Below are 22655 nucleotides of genomic sequence, written 5' to 3' on the forward strand. Positions count from 1 at the left end.
TTAAATAGGCAAGGGGACAGTATACAGCCTTGCCGAACTCCTTTCTCAATTTTGAACCAGTCAGTGATTCCATGTTCAGTTCTCACTGTTGCTTCTTGTCCTGCATATAAATTTCTCAAGAGACAAATAAGATGCTCTGGTATTCCCATCTTTTTAAGAACTTGCCACAATTTGTTGTGCTCCACACAATCAAAGGCTTTAGCATAGTCGATGAAGCAGAAGTAGACGTTCCTCTGGTACTCCCTAGCTTTCTCCATGATCCAGCGTATGTTGGCAATTTGATCTCTAGTTCCTCTGCCTCTTCGAAATCCTGCCTGTACTTCTGGAAGTTCTCGGTCCACATATTGCTGGAGCCTAGCTTGTAGGATTTTGAGCATAACTTTGCCAGCATGAGAAATTAGTGCAATGGTGCAGTAGTTTGAACATTCTTTGGCATTGCCCTTCTTTGGGATTGGAATGTAAACTGACCTTTTCCAATCCTGTGGCCATTGTTGAGTTTTCCAAATTTGCTGGCATATTGAGTGTAGCACTTTTACTGCATCGTCCTTTAAGATTTTGAATAGTTTAACTGGAATGCTGTCACCACCACTAGCTTTATTGTTGCTCAGACTTCCTAAGGCCCATTTGACTTCACATTCCAGGATGTCTGGCTCCAGGTCAGTAACTACCCCGCTGTGGTCATCAGGGATGTTAAGCTCGCTCTTGTATAGTTGTTCTGTATAATTTTGCCACTTTTGTTTAATCTCTTCTGCTTCTGTGAGGTCCCTACCATTTTGGCCCCTTATCATACCCAACTTTGCATGAAACGTTCTCTTCATATCTCCAATTTTCTTGAAAAGATCTCTGGTCCTCCCCATTCTATTGTTTTCTTCTATTTGTTTGCACTGTTCATTTAAGAAGGCATTCTTATCTCTTCTAGCTTTTCTCTGGAATTCTGCATTCAATTGGGTGTATCTTTCTCTTTCTCCTTTGCCTTTCACTTCCCTTCTCTCCTTAGCTATTTGTAAAGCTTCCTCAGACAGCCATTTTGATTTCTTGCATTTCTTTTTCTTTGGGACGGTTTTAGTTGCTACCTCTTGTACAATGTTGCGAACCTCCGTCCATAGTTCTTCAGGCACTCTGTCTATCAGATCTAATTCCTTAAATCTGTTAGATTCTTCACCTTCCACCTCATCCCATAATACGCCAAAGACTAATGCAAACGTGGAAGGAAAATCTCCACAAGCAAAATCTCTCCAGGAAGATCATAAGACCCCAGAAGGGGAGGAGCTCACTCAGACCAACTCTGATCCTTCTCCCCAGTGGACGCAACCTGAAGAACCAGCTGCAAGAAATGATTGACTATTTGGAGACCATTCCCATCCTAGACTTCGGATAGCATCCTGGAACATCGCTGGATGGAAAAACAAATCCGGAGACTCTGATTTTGCGGAATTCTTAACCTCCTTTGATTGTATTCTCCTCCAGGAAACTTGGTTTCAAGAAAAAATTCATCTCAAGGGATTTACATCATTTAACTTACCAGCCTATAAAAATGAGCCCAAGGGACGTTACAAAGCGGGCATTTCCACCTTGCTGAAGATTGACTCTGTTGCTAACCCTTCTATTTTAGGCTGCTGCCAAAATTTAGCTATGGCCATCCTATTGCACTGGAATAATTCCTCACTAATAATAATTAATGTTTATCTCCCTCCTGCCCAGAATTATTTGACTCTCAACCAAAACTGGGCCAAATTTTCTAATTTTATATTTTCAATATATAAGGACCACTCCTCAGCACAATTCATTATTTTAGGAGATTTTAATGCTCGAATTGGCACTAATAATAATGAAATCTTTGCAAGGTTGGGGTTTGGGGAAGATGATGAGGACTTACTACCCTCCATTTGGCCTTTGAGGAACTCAAAGGACAGTGTCGTTAATGAGGCAGGGATCAAATTAACTGAATTCTGTATAGAGCACAATTTTCTGATATTAAATGGTCAAAGCAAGTTTCCCACATCTGCAGATTTCACATTCGCGTCCCCTCGAGGACAGAGTGTGATTGATTACGGCCTATGCACTTTTAACTGCTTCCAAAATATTTCTTCTTTCTCTATAGAGTCACGTACTGAGAGTGACCACCTTCCACTGACTCTAAACTGGGATCATACTGGGATAGATGTTTGCAGTCCCAGTGTATCTCTACCAGCAGTTCCCACTGAATCTTGTTTGAAACGGATTAGATGGTCTGCTAAGATGGAGAAAGAGATCACATCTCTTTTGGAATCTGAAAGAATGATAGAACTTCGGGAGACTTTAATTAACTCAAGCTCACCTATGACTGCTGTAAAGCTGTATTCTCAGATAGTTGACCTATGCGGCCTTAAAGCACAACCAGTCTGTAACAAAGGCAGCAATTCCTCCTGGTTTGACCAAGAATGTCATATCTCAAAAAAAAAAAACAGAGAGCTATTTAGACAGGCCCAATCGTCAGAGGATCAGACTATTATCCACAGTTACTTTGAACAAAAAAACCAGTATAATTATCTTATCCAAGAGAAAAAACGGCTTTACTCTCACGATAATTGGGCCCGCCTATTTGACATTGTTAAATCCAAAAATTCCAAAGCATTCTGGTCAGCTGTAAGAGGACCCTTGAGGGGGAAGACTGATAATTTAGAACTTATTATTGCCCCCCAAGTTTGGGTTGATCATTTTTCTGCTCTATTTAATGTCCCAGCAGCTCCAGAAAATCTGCTGAATGACTCCATCCCAACTAATGTCCCTAGATGGTCCCCAGTTTTGCCTGACGAAGTAGAGGAACTAATTCTGAGCCTTAAGTTAGGCAAAGCCCCAGGCCAGGATGCTCTTTCAGCTGAACTTCTAAAAAACAACCCTAAATGGTGGGCTCCTCCCTTGGCCAACTTATTTACCTTAATTGACTTACATGGGATTGTCCCAAGTTCTTGGTTGAATTCAATCATTGTTCCCATGTTTAAAAATGGTGACCATAATGACCCTAATAATTTTAGACCTATTAGTTTATTATCAATTATAGGTAAGATTTATGCAAAACATCTCGAACGGAGCCTAGCTGATTGGGCTCGCTCTCAAAGAATTATAGGTCCTGAACAGATTGGTTTCTTGCAGGGTAACTCTACTATAGATCATTGTTTAACTCTCTCATGCCTGGCCGAGAAATATACGTCCCAAAATGGTAAGAGGCTATACACAGCTTTTATAGACCTTAAAAGTGCCTTTGATAAGATAGATAGGGATATGCTCTGGAATAAATTGCGATCAATGGGTATGGAACCGAGACTTGTGTTTCTCATCCAAAAACTTTATGTGTCCACCTCCTGCCAAGTCCGGTACTCTTCAAAGGGAGACTTAACCTCTAAGATCTCAATGACCATTGGAGTTAAGCAAGGCTGTACTCTGGCCCCCTTGTTGTTTAATTTATTCATTAATGATTTAGCGTTAAAACTGGAACCTATTAATGGTCATCCCCCAAAACTTGGTTCCCAGCATATTCGTTGTATGCCGACGATACTACAATACTCTCATACACAAGGGTTGGCTTACAACGATACTTATCCACCTTTTACAAATATTGCCAAGATAATAAGTTAGTAATTAACTATGGTAAAACAAAAGTTTTGGTTTTCTCTAAGAGCTGGCATGCAATGACTTGGTCTATTGGAGGCACTTCAATAGAACAAGTCAAAACATTTAAGTATCTAGGTGTTACCTTCCAGTATAACCAGAAATGGAGCTCCCACTGCCAACGAGCTATCAATCTGGCCAAATGCTCATCTTCCTTGATAAAACAGTTCTTTTTCTCTGCGAAAGGTAACCAATTTATCCCTGCAGCAATTAAAATTTTTAATGCCAAAGTAATGTCCCAGCTCCTGTTTGGATGCCCCTTATGGGTTCCTGCCTTTAATAAATCTATTGAGGGTGTTCAATCTGCTTTCTATAGGCAAATTGCAGGGGTTCCCAACTGTGTCTCCTACCATGCCATTTGCGCAGAATTTGGCCAAATTAGGGTAGAGACAAGGGCCTGGATAGCTACTTTTAAATTCTGGGTCAGACTGTTTTTTAGAATAGAAACTGGCAGCCTTTCAACTTGTCTAAAAAGTGACCCTCTTAAATTTCAATGGTTCCAGGCTATTGAACAAAAATTAGTCTCCATTGGCATCGATCTGAACTCCCTACTACCTCTGGAAGAAAAATGTATCTTCCGGATTATTAAACAGAGAATATTAGATCATGAGCAGCAGGAACTCATACCTACCCAGCCTCGAGTCTGCTCACCAGCATTCTTTGGCATCATTATGCAGAGAAATATTATGCCGACATATTTGCATCTCCTTGATGTCCCACCCCTGAGAAGAGCTTTTCTCCTGGCACGAATGAATGCTTTCCCCTCAAAGGTCTTAGAGGGAAGATTCCACCATATCCCATACCATGCGAGACTCTGTCCGTGTGGTTCTGGTTGCCCTGACTCTGTCTCACACATTTTGTTAGATTGCCCCTTATATGAGCAGTGTCGGGATGACAGCTTTGTTGCTTTGCTGGGAAACAAGCCTTCTGTAAGTAAATCTATGACCTTGCAATTTCTGCTCTCTGACAAAGACCCAGAGATAACCATTTTAGTTGCCAGAGTTTTAACTAAGATGCTTTTATAATATGCTGCCTACCTTGTATTTTATCTTTTATAGTTTATTTAATCATTTTAAGATCTGTTTGGTTATGTAACCCCATTTTATTATTTTGTTGAAATTTTAAACCCTATTTTTATATGTCTTATACATTTTATGCCAATAAAAGGTTACTGACTGACTAAATCTATTTGTCACCTCTACTGTGTATTCGTCGGGGATATGATTTAGTTCATACCTGAGTGGCCTAGTGCTTTTCCCTACTTTCTTCAATTTAAGCCTAAATTTTGCAACAAGAAGCTCATGATCTGAACCACAATCAGCTCCTGGTCTTGTTTTTATTGACTGGATAGAACTTTTCCATCTTTGGCTGCAGAGCACATAGTCAATCTGATTTCTGTGTTGACCGTCTGGTGATGTCCATGTGTAGAGTCGTCTCTTGGGTTGTTGGAAAAGAGTGTTTGCTATGACCATTGTATTCTCTTGACAAAATTGTACCAGCCTGTGCCCTGCTTCATTTTGTACTCCAAGGCCAAACTTGCCTGTTATCCCGATTATCTTTTGGCTTCCTACTTTAGCATTCCAATCCCCCATGATCATTTTTTGGCGTTGCTTCTAGAAGGTGTTGTAGGGCTTCACAGAACTGATCAACTTCTTCCTCTTCAGCAGCAGTGGTTGGGGCATAGACCTGGATCACTGTGATGTTGAATGGTTTGCCTTGGATTCGAACTGAGATCATTCTGTCATTTTGGGGATTGTATCCCAAGACTGCTTTTCCTACTCTCTTATTGATTATGAAAGCTACTCCATTTCTTCTGTGAGATTCTTGTCCACAGTAGTATACCTGATGGTCATCTGAATTAAATTCACCCATTCCTATCCATTTTAGTTCACTGATTCCTAAAATGTCGATGTTCAGTCTTGTCATTTCTTGTTTGACTATGTCCAGCTTGCCTTGATTCATGGATCTGACGTTCCAGGTTCCTATGGAATAAAAATCTTTACAGCATCGGACTGTCTTTTCGCCACCAGTTACTTCCACAACTGAGCGTCCTTTCGGCTTTGGCCCAGTCGCTTCATTCATTCTGGCGCTACTCGTACTAGCCGTCTGCTCATCCCCAGTAGCATATTGGACACCTTCCGACCTGAGGGGCTCATCTTCCGGCGTCATATCGTTATGCCTATTGGAACTGTCCATAGAGTTTTCATAGCAAAGATACTGGAGTGGTTTGCCATTTCCTTCTCCAGTGGATCACCTTTTGTCAGAGCTCTCAGCTATGACCTGTCCGTCTTGGGTGGCCCTGCACGGTATAGCTCATAGCTTCACTGAACTACGCAAGCCCCCTTGCCACAACAAGGCAGCGATCCTTGAAGGGGGACTATGTATGCCACTACAACTTATTTAAAGTGGCATTTCCTGCCAAGGCAGGTTACAATGTTCTATAAACACTAAAAGCAAAGAGAATAAACACAGCATTTCATAGATCATCACCAGACTAGGCCTCAAGTTCTTGTAAGCCTCTGGGACCTCCTGATTATGCATCTACCCTCCCACATTTTACTCCTACTCTTGAAAAGCTCAGGGAGGTGTACATATTCTGCATGCTGCATTAAATAGTAGTGATAGTCACCAACCACAGAGAGTAGTGTGGACTTTGAAATTAAATGGAAAAATCAGTGCTTTCTAGTACATAGCAGCATCTAGTGGCTAGAAGTTAAAATTACAAATTTATTCCACTTCAGCTTTGTAGAAACTTTGATGGCTGCTAGCCATTCAGATGTCCAACTTTTGGTGATCCTATGGGTCAGCATGGGTCAACCATATTTTTCAATCTTGTACTGCTTCTTTTAGTTGAATAATGCTCTGGGCAGTGTCCATTTTGATCATATCTAACCACTGTGGTCTTTGTCAGCCTGATTTCATTTTACTACTGACCAACCCTAGCATAATTGCCTTCTTCACTGATTTGGATATGATATGGCTAAAGTAAATGAGATGCAGTTTTGTGATTTTGCATTCCAGTGATACATCAGCCTTTAAGTAAAATTGAAAGGGTACAGAGGAGAGCGACGAGGATGATCTGGGGCCAAGGGACCAAGCACTATGAAGATAGGTTGAGGGACTTGGGAATGTTCAGCCTGGAGAAAAGGAGGTTGAGAGGGGACATGATAGCCTTCTTAAGTATTTGAAAGGTTGTCACTTGGAGGAGGGCAGGATGCTGTTTCCGTTGGCTGCAGAGGAGAGGACACGCAGTAATGGGTTTAAACTTCAAGTACAACGATATAGGCTAGATATCAGGGGAAAAAATTCACAGGGGCTTTCCGCACTGGGATGCTTGTAGCAAATTGTTTGCTGAATGAAAAATCACCATTTAAAATAGTGGAATTCGTCGTTATGCATACCTGCCTTTGTAATGGAATCCAGTTGCGTTTCCAGCGTTTCCCGCAGGCTTCCGGTCTCGGCAAAAATCGCTAGAAAGGAAGCGCTATTGCCGAGTTTGTCCCGCCCCTGGCCGTCAAGCAGCCAATGGGCGGCCGTTAGCATGCTCCCAAACAGCCCGTTTCCCTTTAAGAAAGGTTTTTTTAAAAAAAAAAAAACACACACACACACACCCGTTGCAACGAATATGCGTTGCTTCGTTGCAACGGAGAGACCCATCCAGCTGGCAGGTGTGTTTGAGCTGCCGTTTCATCGTTGCCACGCTCCCCCCAGTGAAAAAAAAAATCCCCCCCCTCACAGGCGTGATTTTCGGCCGAAAACAGTGTGAAAAATAAAGGGAAAATACATCAGCAAACGGGTTTCTCTGTTGTTTGTGCTTAGTGACTAAACAGCTCTGGGGAGGGACTGAAGCCGGGGAAGCCTCTAAACAGAGGCTCGCTGGTGGGTTGAACTCCGCTCGCTCGGAGAAAAAAAAATGGCGATCGCTTCGCCGGAAGATCAGAGGAGAGCCAGGGGGAGGGACTTTGTAGAAACCACAACAATGGTAACGCACAGAACTTTCCCGCTAGTGTTGCAGATTGGTTGCAGGAGTGTAGCGCTTTCCGGAGGGTGAATTCACTTTTGGGGATTTCCCTGAAAGCGCTACAAGGAAGCGCTTTTTGTGGATCGGTTTCAGGTGTGTGGCAGATTGTCAACGACGTTGTGCATAATGGCAAATCAGTAGCGTTTTCAATTGGCAACCATTGTGCGATTTTGAAGGCGTGCGGAAAGCCCCACAGTCAGAGTAGTTCAGCAGTGGAATAGGCTGCCTAAGGAGGTGGTGAACTCCCCCTCACTGGCGGTCTTCAAGCAAAGGTTGGATACACACTTTTCTTGGATGCTTTAGGATGCTTAGGGCTGATCCTGCATTGAGCAGGGCGTTGGACTAGATGGCTTGTATGGCCTCTTCCAACTCTATGATTCTATGATTCCATGATTCTATGATTCTAAGTGCGCTAGTATATCCTTGTTTGTGACTTTTGCTGTCTGTAGAATTCGCAGCAGATTTCTCCGGCTCCAGAGTTCAAATGAATCAACTCTCTCCTGCCTTTCTTTATCACCCAACTTTCATAGCCGTAAGTGGCTACTGGAAACATGATAGATCGAACTAAGTTACATTTAGCAATGAGGCTATGATCTTGCTTTTCTTGGTTCAAGCTTATCACAGCTGAGTAACCCAAAGCAATTTGACATTTAATTTTGATACTGCAACCACCATTCTGATCCATTTGTGATACAAGAAAAATTAATTCTTGAATGCATTCGATCTCTTCACCATAAATTGCTATTGTGACACATCTGTTTTTGTCTTATTTTTCTTATTTATGTATTCAATTTATAACTTGGAAGAGTTTTGTCTTACAGGCCCTGTGGAACATTGGAAGCTTCCGCAGGGCCCTCAGCTTGTTCGAGCCAAATTTCTTGCTTTCATCACTGATTTTTGTGATCAGGTATTCTTGGCCTACCTTAGTTTCTGATAGGAGGGTAGTGTCATCCAAACATTAACAACCTGTAGAAAAGGTTGTTAGGTACTCGTTTTTGGGGATAGTTAGTATTTAAGGATCAGGGTGAATGCTTTTAAATCACACTGGACACTTTCTTATGCTGCCTGTTCAATAAAAAAAGGGGGAGGGAAGTAAAAGGTGCTGCAAAAGATGATGTAGCCATTCTGGTCTAAAGTTACTTACTTGTGGAATATTTTTGTCAATATTCCAAAGACAGTTTACACACAAATGTTAGATCAGTTTTTTTAAGTCCCTACCATAGCGCCATCAAAACTAAAACCATTATTAATAAAATGCAATAAAAACCCTACTATACAGCCTGCAGTAAAGATAATAATGTCAGCTTTTCAAGGCTGGACTTAGTGATTAGATTCCTTTGTTAAAGAACAATCGAGCTATTGGCACGTTTTCCTGTGAGTGGAGTAGGTTGCCAAGCTCAAGGTGAAGCTTAGAGATTCCCCCAGAATTGCAACTGGTCTCCAATATACAGATATCAGGTTCCCTGGAGAAAAAAGTTTTGGAGGGTTACCAGTGGGGCTTATGGAAGCTTAAGCACAGAATTTGAACTCTTGCTGACTAAAGTTCCAGATGACAACATGTTACATTAACTATGTTAAAACAGCCCTGGGAAGAAGGGTCTGAAATGCAGGTAGACATTCCCGCAGTTTAATCAGCAAGCACAAAAGGCCTACCATTACAATCCAGTTGTTAGTTCCCATCCTTACTCAGCTGAAATTTCTCTATATACCTCATTAAAATTCTACATGTCCCTCCAGTTGCTGGAAACACCTTGACAGAAGGGCCTTCCATATTCCCCTCAAAACTTATTTGTCCCAGGCCATGCTACTAATGTATAGTGATATAACTAGGGATGCCAGCTTCTACGTGGGAACTGGGGATCCCCTAACCAGCCTCCAGTTTGGAATTCGGGGTCCCCTAGAATTATAGCTTATCTTCTGACTAAAGAAGTGGATAAAATGGATGCTTTGGAAGGGTGTATTCTATGCATGAGGTCTCAGTCCTCCTCAGGCTCCACTCCCAAATCTTTTGGAAATTCCTACCAGGATATGGCAACCCTACCTTCCCATCTGCCATTGGCCAGGAGGGAGATGGCAGCCCTAGGTATAACATATTTCCAACAGCTCTTGTTAACCTGCTGCATGTTTTATTTGGTCCTATAAATTTAATCAAATTTAATTTTCCTCTTGTATTCCACCCTTCTCTAGCACCTCAGAGTTGCCAACAAGCCTCCTCCTAGGGTTATATTAAATAAACGGGAGGGATGTAAATTCTTAGTCTAATAGGTGGATTTTTAGGCAGGGAGACCAGCATATCCTGATATTGTTTCTAGGGCTCAACCATAGGCCTGGTAGACAGAACAGCTCCATTTTACAGGCCCCGTGAAACTGATTAAGGGCCTGCAGGGTAGAGGATGCCATCAGGGCCAAGGTTGAAAAAGCCTTGAGGCTATGCTTACATTTTTGGGGCCAGGGATGCTGAGCAAATTCTGATTGCCAGATTGCAGTGCTCTTGGGGGGGTACAGTGGAGGAGAGGGTCCCACAGATACAATTCTTACTATATCATTTCAAATAGGATGTTTTGTATTTGACATTAACCACCAGCAGCTTTTTGCAGGGTTCTCCCAAGTCCTGAGGGGGTACATTGGTGGAATTGGTGCACCCACATGTATTAGTATTTGCACTTTTTGAATACAACCCCAAAAGGCACTCATTCAAATGTTGATACCTCAGGACATGAGCGTGCAGACCCTCCCCCCAAATACTGCTATCAGTGAGTACCACCACAAACAAAAAAGCCCCAAGCCTTCCAATTCTGTCCCATAGACTAGCGATCCCCAACCTGTGGGCGGCGGACCACATGTGGTCTGTCGACTAATTGGAGGTGGGACGCAAAGGATGCCTTCTCCCCCCCCCCGGCCCTTTACAACACACTTTGGGCGTCATTGTCTCCCATCACTCCCAGATGGGACTATCTCGTTGCAGAGAAACAAGCTCAGGGTTCCCATTGATTTGTCATTGTCATGAGTTAAAACTTCCATGAAAATAAAATGTTCCTTATGTTCATTGTTGTGGCATGTCTGTATCTTATTTTGAAGGGATGTTTAAACATTACCATAGCTATCAGAGAGAGTTAGGGCAGTGGTTGAGAGTAGAGGAGTAAACTACCCCCCCACCGGGCCTCAGTAAAAGGCATTGAGTGGTCCCCAGCGTTGAGTGGTCCTTGGTGATAAAAAGGTTGGGGACCACTGCCCTAGACGGTGCTTTTGTTGTTGCCAGGTGGGCATGGAAAGCTCCCTCCTTATGCCAGAGATTACTTCCCCGGAATATAAAGAGGCTGTTTGAGGCAGTGGACTCTATGGCTTAAAACCCTGCCGAGTTCCACCCCACAAATTTCCAGGCATTTCTCAACCCTATCCATGCAAGTCAGTTAAGGTCATCATGCCTGATGCTGCAATCGCGGGGGAGCTACGATTATCAACCTGCAGACCTATGACAGGCAACAAGCACTTGTCTCCCTTTTTTGCAGAAGCTCCAAATTGCATTTTGGGGCGGTTGGAGAGGGAGAGGATGAGAACTACTCCCCCCCCCCTTTTGCTGGGCAGCGCGGCCGGCAGGTTTCAGCCGCACTGTTGTCGACCAGCACGAGCTCTAGTGGCGCTGCCCCGGTGCAGTCCGGGCTCACCAGAGCCGGGGGACGGGAGCTCAGCCCCCGGCCCCCAGCCACCTCCCCTGGCGGACTGGCGGCTAGCTGTTCCGGGGCTTGCTCGCTTTGCAGAGCAATCACTTCCTCCCCTTCCTCCTCCTCCCAGGGCTGGCCGTTTTGGAGGCTGCCGGGGGGTTGGTGCCTGACGCTGCTTTGCCGCTCTGGTCGTCGTGGCGCCGCTTTCAAAACCGAAGCCCGCCTCAGCGACGGGAGGGGCGCGAAAAGCGATTCCCGCGGGCCCCCTCTCCTGCCCCGGAGACCGAGCAGCGCGGCAAGGTGCGTGGTGGGAAGGGGAGGAATGAAGCTTCCGGGGCGGCGGCTGCTGCTGCTGCTGCTGCTGGAGGGGGCTGTGCTCAGGCCATGCGGCTGACACTCCCCTGGTTTTCGCTACGGCCTTAAACCGAGGCAAAAGGAGGATACCGGCCGGCGCGTCCTTCCGCCACGCTTGGGGGGGGGGGGGGCACGATCTGCAGGACCGGCGCTGGCGCTCGATCTTCAGAGGGCTGCTGAATTGCGGCGCAAGCCTTTCACCAGCCCGCGTTTGTTTATGTATTGAGACCCGCACAGTAACAATGCAACCAGAGAGAAGGGTCAGTAACAGTTACTGGGGGGATGCCAAAGGAAACAGGGGCTTGTAATACAACAAAAGTTGAGTCCAATGGCATCTTTAAGAACAACAAAGATTTATTCAAGGCGTGAGCTTTCCAGTGCAGGCAGTCTTCCTCGGACTATGGAACAAGGATCCTAAGAATGTAGCTATGAGGGAAAAGTAAATTAGTAGCAAGTTAGTAAACTGTGTCATAACATCCAAATGATGTGGTGTGATCATTCTTTGCTAAAAATACTGATTAGTCCTTTTGAGTTCAGTTGTAGTTCACAAAACCATTGGAGAAATAAAAATGCCAAGTTTGGTAATAAATGGCAGACACTTTCCCAGTTGTGAAAATAAATGATTAAAACAGACTAGTTGCTTGCCCCATCCCTCTCCACCCCAGCATGGAAGCACCCCCACAAGTGACAAACCCTGCTGAGGTGTTCTCTTGCCTGAGACCAGAGAGTTAGATTCTAAATGTGCCTGTAGTGTTATCCTCAGCTGGTAGATAAAGAAGACTTCCTGAATACAGAAAAAGCAGTACTGTTTCTTTTGACTAGCAGAGCCAGAAGACTGAAATGCAGAGGATTCAAATAACAGGTCTATAAATGCATGTAAATGAAGAACAGAATGATCTACTTACAACAACATTGTAAGAGAGATTTCTGAAGAGCATATTATTTGATTACAAAATAACTGCACTCATCAAGTATGAAATAATCACATTAATAGTTTACGGTTTTCTCCCCATTACAGCGAGTAATTTCTCACAGAGTGCAGGAAATTATACTGGTGGCCCGGATGTGTGCTTACCATTGTGATTTACGTGTAAACTCTAGCAGGACAAAAATACTTATAATATACAGCCATGGAAGTTATTGAATGAAGTCTTGAGAGCCACCTTAGTGTAGTGGTCAAGACAGCGGCTTCTAATCTGGAGAACTGGGTGCGATCCTTTATATCCTGATCTGACTGATAGAAAATACTGATTTTGAGTTCCAGGAATGTGCTGCTGTTTAATGCTGCTTTAATTCAGACTCTCCTACTACGTTTAGCATGTTTATGGTATGTTTATTTTTTGCTGGCTGGTAATTCGGATTTAATGCTGAATGGATTGCATTCTATCATGTTTATGGTTGTTGTTGTTAGGTGCGATGTCATGTCTGACCTATCACGACCCCATGGACAATGATCCTCCAGGCCTTCCTGACCTCTACCATTCCCCGGAGTCCATTTAAGTTCACACTGTGGTTCCATCCAGCCACCTCATTCTCTGTCGTCCCCTTCTTCTTTTGCCCTCAGTCGCTCCCAACATTAGGCTCTTCTCCAGGGAGTCCTTCCTTCTCATGAGGTGGCCAAAGTATTTGAGTTTCATCTTCAGGATCTGACCTTCTAAGGAGCAGGCCAGGCTGATCTCCTCTAGGACTGACCGGTAGTGGTTTATAAAATGCCCAATGCTATAAGGATGTAAAGTTACAATTTTTTTCCCAACCAGATTTTTTTGATGGACAATTTCAGGGGTTTGGTATCACAGTAAAAATACCAGATCAGTATATGGGCTCAGGTCTGGTCTGGTTGTTAGCCTGTATTTTAGCTTGGATCCTGAGCTGGATAATTACTGTCATCAGATCTCAAATCTAAGCAGGATCGGCTCTGATTAGTATTGCATAGGAGACTGCCAAGGAATTCCAGGATCACTGTGCAGAAGAAAGCAGTGGCAACCCCCCCCCCCCATTAGTCTCATTCCTTGAAAACCCTACAGGGTCTCCAAAAGTTGGCCATAAGTTGATGGCACTTTACATTTGCACATATTTTAACCTGCAGTAGATCATCTAAGCGGGCATACGGGATGAGGTGACTGATCTGGGTTTTCAGTTTAATCCAGGTTCTGGAAGCACTGTTCCAGCTATTTGAAGCTAGTTCTAGAAATTTGATTGAGCAGATGTAATTTGATGCTGTGGTGTAGTTAATATTGCTGCTTACATAATACAGTTCTGCTGAGTAGAGGAAATCTGTATTCTTAAAGCAATGGGTGGAAAGGGGTACTGGGATTCTATGCCCTGTTTCTATTTACTTAGCTCTTTCTAAAGCAGTTGGCAGTGGTGTATCTGCCCTGGCCTTTACAGATGGAAAAAAAATCATATATTGATCTTTTTTTATTCCCAATTTCTCAGATGTCAGCTCTGCCTAGAAGAGCTAGAACAACAGTAAAGCCAGCCACATCAGAAGATGAACTACCTTCCTTCCTTAAATCGTGAGTTGAAATTGATGGTTGTTATTTTTTAATCTAAATTAGGCATATTAAACTTTCAAGGGGCTTATGCATGGCCATATAATTATACAGCTATAGAAGTTGTTGAATTAATTCTTGAGAGCCAGTTTAGTGTAGTGATTTAGAGCAGTGGCCTCTAATATGGAAAACTGGATTTGATTCCTCACTCCTTCACATGCAGCCAACTGGGTGATCATGGGCCAGTCACAGTTCTCTCAGAACTCTCTCAGCCTCACCGACCTCACAGGATGTCCTGCTGCTGATTGGTTCCTTGCCCCAGCATGGACCAGTTGGGAGCTGCAAAGCGCCTCCCAACCCCCCACGAGGCCAAACCTTCGCCCCACGACAGCCATTCCTCTGTTGGCTGCTGACAAGGCAGGTAGGCCCGCAGCCCCCTGTAGCCTGGCCCAGGGGGGTGAAAACCTTCCCAGGTGTCACGGAGCACTATCGCTGGCTCGCTGAGCTGCCGATCGCATTCACCGGTGCCTGGGGAGGCCTTTCAGCTGGGGGGGAAGCCTTCCCAGGCGCCGGGGAGCGCGATTGGCGGCTCAGAGAGCTGGCGATCACTCTCCCCGCCGCCTGGAAAAGCCTTTCGGGTGGGGGGGGGAAGCCTTCCCAGGCGCCGGGGAGTAAGATCGGTTGCTTGGAGAGCTGGTGATCGCAATCCCCGGTGCCTGGAGAGGCCTTTCGCCTGGGGAGGGGGGGAGGAAGAAGCCTTCCCAGGTGTGGGGGAGGCTTTAGCCTGGGGAGGTTGGGAGACAACCCGGGAGCCCGATCACCACCTGGGAATGGCTTCAGCCTGCGGGGGGGAGTTCGGGTGGCCCAGCCGCCCGGCCAGCGTTGCCAGGGCGGTAGGGAATGGCTAGCGCCTGCTGTATTTTTTTTTACAGTGGGCTTAATTACTAGTGTGTGTAGTGTGTATAATAATTTCACTGTAGTTTGGACATAGGACTAGAGCGTACTTTGACATTTCCTAGATTCAGGTGGATAGCCGTGTTGGTCTGAAGTAACAGAACAAACTTTGATCCAATGGCATCTTTAAGACCAATAATTATTTATTCAAGACGTGAGCTTTCATGAGGAAGTGTGCATGCACACGAATGCTCACGCCTTGAATAAATCTTTGTTGATCTTAAAGGTGCCATTGGACTCAAATTTTGTTTTGACATTTCCTGTTCACTTACAGCTGAAGCTCAAAAATAGAGTCCAATAGCACCTTTAAGACCAACAAAGATTTATTCAAGGTGTGAGCTTTCGAGTGCAAGCACTCTTCCTCAGATGCTCTAGGCAGCCATTCTCCTCTTGATTTTTTAGTCACAGTTATCTTCCTCTGCAAATTGGGAGCACAACACTAAACAGGGGAGGATTAGTGCTATATAAATGTTTAATAAGAATTTGATTGTATCTTGAAATCATACGCAATGTTCCATGAGAAATATTTTTGTGGAGGAAAATATGTTGATAGCAATATTGATGTGTAAATACATTTACAATTGTTCTATGGGACACAACTTGTATGGTGAGTGAGGATGAAATGGAAGATCAGCTGTCAGTGTTTGCTCTAAACATTTTTAGTTGCTGTGATGATTGCAGTTTTAAAATTATGCTATACCCTACTTTTTCTCCCCTCCTTTGGCGGCCAAATGTACAATATAAGACTGTTAAATAAATAAATTTCAAATTGAGTAGTTTTATCATGAGTGACTAGTTAAGTTAACTTTTCTCTTAAATTCATTTTTTTTAAAACAGATTATTATAATGGTTTGTCTAAAGCAGTGGTTCTCAACCTGGGGGTCGGGACCCTTTTGGGGGTCAAACGACCCTTTCACAGGGGTTGCGGCAGGGCGAGCAGCTTGGCTCCAGTCTCCCGCCAGGCGCTTCAGGTGGCAGCGCAGCTCGGCGGGACAGGAGACAGAACTGAACCGAGAAACCCTGGAAAAAAATGAATTTATATGCAATCATGAACAATGGATCTTTATGCCATTGGTCAGTTTTGGTTTAATTTCCGTGAAAGAACACTTGCATAATTTTATGGTTGGGGGTTAGCACAACCTGAGGAACTGCATTAAAGGGTCGTAGCATTAGGAAGGTTGAGAACCACTGGTCTAAAGTTTAAGAAGTAACATTTGTTCAGGACACTATCCTGTTCTTTCCCAGCTGGTATACAGATACACAGAAGGCTCAATTGCATTGATTAATACAATTAAGATTGGCCTTCATGTGATGCCACCTCAAAACAAAGTTATATAGTTCTTCGGTGATATTCTTTAGGTTTGGTCTCTGTTGCCTGTCTAGGGCAGGCTTGCTAACTTGTGGTCCAACAAGCCTTAAGTATGATGACCAAGTTGATCCCTTGATGTGTAAAAACATCAGGACAAGGGGGCACATGAAAGGCCACTTGCTGGTCACTGTTGCAGCAATTTTAGAAACTGTTGCCCATGATTAGAATTCTCTAAATTAATTATTTGAAAGCCACTTTGGTGTAGTGGTTAGGAGTGTAGACTTCTAATCTGGTGAGCCAGGTTTGATTCCCCATATGCACTGCCCCACATGCAACCAGCTGGGTGACCTTGGCCTCACCAGGGCACTGATAAAACTGTTCTGACCGAGCAGTGATATCAGGGCTCTCTCAGCCTCACCTACCTGTTGTGGTGAGAGGAAAGGGAAGGCGATTGTAAGCTGCTTTGAGAAAAGCAGCATATAAGAACCAACTCCTTCTTAAAAAATGGGTTTAATTAAATAATTCCTAATACTACAGTGGAAAACTGATTTTCCACTATGAAACATAAGTGAATACTTGGGAGTCCCATTTGTTCTCTAGCCCTTTTCATCAGGTGCCTTGTCTTTGTTTTTGCTGAAGTTCTGTTGTCAAGTATTAGCCTTCATTTGTCTTTTGGCTGTGACCCAAAAACAACAACAGCAAAATAATAATAATAATAATAATAATAATAATAATAATAATAATAATAATAATAATAATAATAATAAACACTCCGATTCAAGTTCCTTTGTGCTATGTTGGTCTAAATGACCATAAATAAATATTTTAAGTGCTGTTGTTTTTTTAAAAAAGAATTTGTCATCTGAACTGACCAATGATTGCATCGACGTGTTCCTGAGCAGTTTTCTTACATTCTTGTACTTCATTTCCCCCGCTGAAAATTAACACCCAAATCATGTATAACTCCACCCACTTTAAAATTTTCTCTTATTTTTTTCAGATCATCGGAAGAGGAGGAGATGGAGGAAGAGGAATGGGAACCCAAAAAGAAAGCGACAAGTAGGGCCAGGGCCCCCAAAAACAAAGAGCCCAGAGCAAAAAAAGCAGCTGTGACCCCGAAGAAGACTGTGCCTCGCAAGAGGACCAAGAAGGCAGTGGTGAAAGAAGAGCTAGTAAGTAATACAAGGAAGAAAGCAATCTGTTTTCCAAAGCCTTGGTTGACTTTCTGTTGGATGAAAACTTTTGACTACTATGGCTGTCTCAGTATTCAAAAATGCTGACAGGATGCATAGCCTGTGTAACTCCTATCTTTAAAAGTTTCTCATCAAAGAGTCCTAAGTTAACTTAGCAATCATGGGCTAAGTCCCCTTGTGGATTAAAAATTAATTAACAGGAGAGACTATAGACAGGCAGTTTTCACAGTGGAAGGTGATAAGCAGTGGGGTACTGTGGGACTCCGTATTAGGTCCAGTGTTTTTAAACTTGATCATAAGTGATTTGGAGTAGGAAGTAAGCAGTGTAATGGCTAAGTTTTCACATGACACGAAGTTGTTCAGGGCAATGAAACCCAGGGAGGACTGTAAAAGTGCTCCAGAGGAATCGGTCAAGACTGGACGAGCAGGCATCATCTTGGTAAATGAGGTTCAAGGTGGGCAGATGCCAAGTAATGTGCATTGGAGCAAAAAATCACAACTATAAATGCAGATGGGGGGGGGTCTGAACTGGGCATAACTGACTAGGAGAGAGATTCGGGAGTTATAGTAGATAACTCACTGAGAATGTTGGCTCGGTGTGCTACTGCAAGAAAAAAGGCAGATGCCCAACTAGGAATCATTAGGGAGGGAACTGAAAAAAAAATCAGCAAATATCATAATGCCCCTTGCACGCGAGGTGCAAGACAGTTCAGCTCATTCTAGTGTTTCAGATAGCTTAATTAGTGATGGTTTGACTCATAGGCAGCACTAGTTTTAACTATGCACATGGCCTCGAATTCTGACAAACTCTGCAGTGTGTGTGCTTGCACTTGAGGTCCAAGCGATAGAGACCTTAGACAGCTATTTATGCAAGTCTGATGATTTATTAAAACTCTCCTTGTAAGCAAATCATTTTCTTGGGGTTAACTCTGGAGCTCTTGGCCATAGTTCCATACAGAGGAACCCGAGGAAATAGATTTATCTTAGTACTGTAGGCATTGACCTGGATAGCCCAGGCCCGTCAGATCCCAAAAGCGAAGCAGGGTCAGCCCTAGTTAGTATATGGATGGGAAGGCAGATAATGGCAAACCACCTCTGAACATTTTATACCTTGAAAACCCCACAGGATTGCCATATATACTAGTTTTAATAAACACACATTTAACAGTCCATTCATCAGCCATTAACCACATCTTTGAATGATGTGTTCCTCTAGCCCTTGTTTTGGGTTATCATGTTCATTGTTTTCCTGACATTCTCTCCACATGGTTCTAACATCCAATTAAAATGTTCTTTGTTTCTATTGATATGAATAACCGAGTGGCAGCCTCATGTCTAGTTAAGACCACTGTCAATATAAAAAGGTAGCTACATTTGAGCCCATTGGAGGAAAATTGTACTCTAGAAGGAAAGGTGCTTATTTCAGGGAGCATATGATCTTTGTAGCCTTCCCTGGTTCTTCATGGTAACCACTGATATCTATCAAAACAGTTCTCAGCATGACTTTTTGATTGAGCCTTAAACTGACTTGATCTGGCCTGTGAGTTATATGTCTGGACCTGGAAGATTAAAATTCTACAGATTTGTGCCATGGACAGCTCAGTTCTGCAAAATATGCATAATTACTCTTTGGTATAATGTATTCTGGTTTTCCTAGTAATTCCAACAGCTGAGAATCTTGTTCAGTGCCATTCTTGCCTTTGAGATTTTGGCAGTCACTGCCTTTTCAGTGAGAATTTTCAAGATTATATTTGCAACTTTATGAAGATGATAAGAATTCCCTTTTAAGATATACTGAGATTCTTTGACAGCTTCAGCATCTGCTCTCATACACACCACATTTTCTGTGCTTCCTCAGAATTGTGGCACATAGCCCGAGTCACATATTAGGTTAGACTCTGCAGAAGATTTCTGCTAATGAAAGGAGGTGAACTATTTTGCTGACAGTTCTTTGCTTTCACCCTGCAGATCTTGTGACTCCTCCCTGAAACTATGAGGAAGTCTTGCTCTGTTGATGGAAATCTCCCTTCATCACAGGACTTTATCATATGATCAAAGCTGTTGTCTTTCCTTCCCTTTCGAACAAATCCAAAAAACTGCATCCAGAATTTCAAGATTGAAATCTTGTTTCACATTATTTTTTTAAGCTGGTCCTGAACTGTATAATAAATAATATAATTTACACATATATATGCGTGTAAAACTGAACTTTGGCTATAGAAGAAGCAGAGTTGGTTCTTATATGCCACTTTTCTCTACCTGAAGGGGGCTCAAAGCGCTTACAATCGTCTTTCCTTTCCTCTCCCCACAACAGACACCCTGTGGGGTGGGTGAGGCTGAGAGAGCGCTGATATCACTGCTCGGTCAGAACAGCTTTATCAGGGCCAAGGCGAGCCCAAGGTCATCCAGCTGGCTGCATGTGGGGGAGTGCAGAATCGAACCCGGCATGCCAGATTAGAAGTCAGCACTCCTAACCACTACACCAAACTGGCTCTCTATATATAAAGGATGTGTATAATTTAAGGATGTTTTTTAAAAAGCTTTCATCATTTAACTATACCACAGTGTTTCAGAATTAATCTTTTCTTTTGTCACTTCCTGCCTTGTTGGTAATTTGGTCAGGATACCACTTTTCCTCTTCCTGTTCCTGGAGGGCATGAAGGAGGAGCGCAATTCAAGGAAGAGACAAATCTGAGAAGTCCAGCTAGAAAGCCTATGGTAATTCCAATGAAGAATCTTGGTTTAGTGCATCCAGGATGTGGCATAGATAATGCTGAAGAACCCTCTACCAGTGCTATATATAAAGATAAAGTGAAGATAGAAAAATCTGAAGATGACTATGCATTTGAGGAACCTCCGTTAAAAAAGTTAAAATCGTCCATGCATCCTCAGGGAAGTCATGTAAAACATGCAGCGTGCTCTGCAGCAGATGACCAGAAAATGAATTGGAACATAGTGCAGGTACAAGATATGTTTCCCTTCCTTATTAGTGGTGGCAGATTCTCTATGCTTAATTGAGAAAAACAGTTTCTTGAGTATATGTTTGGAGATGTATGTTTGTATGTATGCATGCATGCATGTATGTAGCACAGGTGAATATATTCCACAAAATAGATGGTGCTACCTTGTTATGAAATAAATTGCATGCTCTTCTGTGTCTATAGCATGGGAGGGGTACAGTTAAGTCTTGCATTTCACAAGAAAATATCAAAAAGTGATCATTCTGCCTAGTTCTCCATAAAAGGTCCATTTGGAGAGAGCCGCCCCCTCAGTTTTATGATAGTTCTTCTGGCTGCTCCTGTCCTGAAGGACAAATAGAGAGAATTACATGGCTTTTGAATTCTTTTGTGTTTTGTTTGTTTATGTATTGTTTATATAACATTCTTACCGAAGTCTCAGGGTCGTTTACATCAGGAAAATATTAACATTAACATTATTACAATACATTAAAATTAAAGTAAAATTAACATTCTTAAAAACATCACTACGCATTATGGGGCATTCCATTCTGTCAGGGGTGGGGGGGGGGTAAAGTGCTCAAGCAAGGTGACACTAATTTGACTGATCTTATTTAATGAATCTATTTGCGCTAGTTGCATGTCTTTGCAGGGAGGCCAGGTTATTACAAATAACACTTTGTAATCTCTACTGATTCAGCTGAAGGTCTCTTTCCATTTTAAAATCAGCTATAACCTTATGGGAGAAACTATGTCTATATGGATCTGTATTGCCTGAATTTAAACTGGATCAGAAGTTAACAATTTTGGTTATATGTATATGTAATCCTAATTATTCCTGTAGTACTTCTTGGGTATATAACCCTTCTGTGTCTATAGCATGGGAGGGGTACAGTTAAGTCTTGCATTTCACAAGAAAATATCAAAAAGTGATCATTCTGCCTAGTTCTCCATAAAAGGTCCATTTGGAGAGAGCCGCCCCCTCAGTTTTATGATAGTTCTTCTGGCTGCTCCTGTCCTGAAGGACAAATAGAGAGAATTACATGGCTTTTGAATTCTTTTGTGTTTTGTTTGTTTATGTATTGTTTATATAACATTCTTACCGAAGTCTCAGGGTCGTTTACATCAGGAAAATATTAACATTAACATTATTACAATACATTAAAATTAAAGTAAAATTAACATTCTTAAAAACATCACTACGCATTATGGGGCATTCCATTCTGTCAGGGGTGGGGGGGGGTAAAGTGCTCAAGCAAGGTGACACTAATTTGACTGATCTTATTTAATGAATCTATTTGCGCTAGTTGCATGTCTTTGCAGGGAGGCCAGGTTATTACAAATAACACTTTGTAATCTCTACTGATTCAGCTGAAGGTCTCTTTCCATTTTAAAATCAGCTATAACCTTATGGGAGAAACTATGTCTATATGGATCTGTATTGCCTGAATTTAAACTGGATCAGAAGTTAACAATTTTGGTTATATGTATATGTAATCCTAATTATTCCTGTAGTACTTCTTGGGTATATAACCCTCTCAGAGGCTTGGTAAGGCAGGGCATTAACACAGGTTGAAGGGACTTGTTTTGTTTCCTGGGTCTCAGTCTACAGCACAGAATATGTAGCTCTCTGGCTGTCAATATCATTACTATAGCAACACATGTGATCAGGTTGAGCCAGTTTAGTGTGCTGTCATTGTAGAACAAGGGAGGCCTGGATCTAAATTCCATTCCACCACATAGATCACTGGGTGATTTTGTACTATTTGCATTCTTGAATTTAACTTCAAGTAGGCAGCACTAGACAACACATTTTTAGTTTTAAGTGCTCTGTCTCCAGGGACATCATTGTTAGTTTGTAAGGACTTTGATTGTTGTTGCAGGTCTTGTCACAAAGGACTGGTATTGAAGAATGGGTGTGTGCAAACATCATCCGTCTCTTCCAAGATGACAATACTATTCCTTTTATTGCCCGGTACCGAAAAGAACTCATCAACAATTTGGAGGCCGATGCATTGCGGGAGGTGCAGCAAACATTGGAGGAGCTACAGTATGTGGTTTGGAG

At 42.8% G+C, this 22655-nt stretch overlaps 1 protein-coding gene across 2 annotated transcripts in view; it reads left to right on the plus strand.

Moving 5' to 3' along the window:
- Nucleotides 1-11436: 11436 nt before the first annotated feature.
- SRBD1 (S1 RNA binding domain 1) overlaps nucleotides 11437-22655 on the plus strand; it is a 215248-nt gene continuing 204029 nt past the window's right edge. Inside the window, exons 1-5 of one of the 2 annotated variants that reach the window (XM_077337219.1) lie at nucleotides 11437-11631; nucleotides 14122-14201; nucleotides 17441-17612; nucleotides 20256-20594; nucleotides 22474-22640. In XM_077337219.1, coding sequence (XP_077193334.1) covers nucleotides 14122-14201; nucleotides 17441-17612; nucleotides 20256-20594; nucleotides 22474-22640 — 758 coding nt within the window. In that variant the 5' untranslated portion in view covers nucleotides 11437-11631. The remainder of the gene's footprint in view (nucleotides 11632-14121; nucleotides 14202-17440; nucleotides 17613-20255; nucleotides 20595-22473; nucleotides 22641-22655) is intronic. The other variant, XM_077337210.1, reaches the window with a different exon arrangement.

Source organism: Paroedura picta, chromosome 1 (assembly GCF_049243985.1).
Source record: "Paroedura picta isolate Pp20150507F chromosome 1, Ppicta_v3.0, whole genome shotgun sequence".
Classification (NCBI taxonomy): domain Eukaryota; kingdom Metazoa; phylum Chordata; class Lepidosauria; order Squamata; family Gekkonidae; genus Paroedura; species Paroedura picta.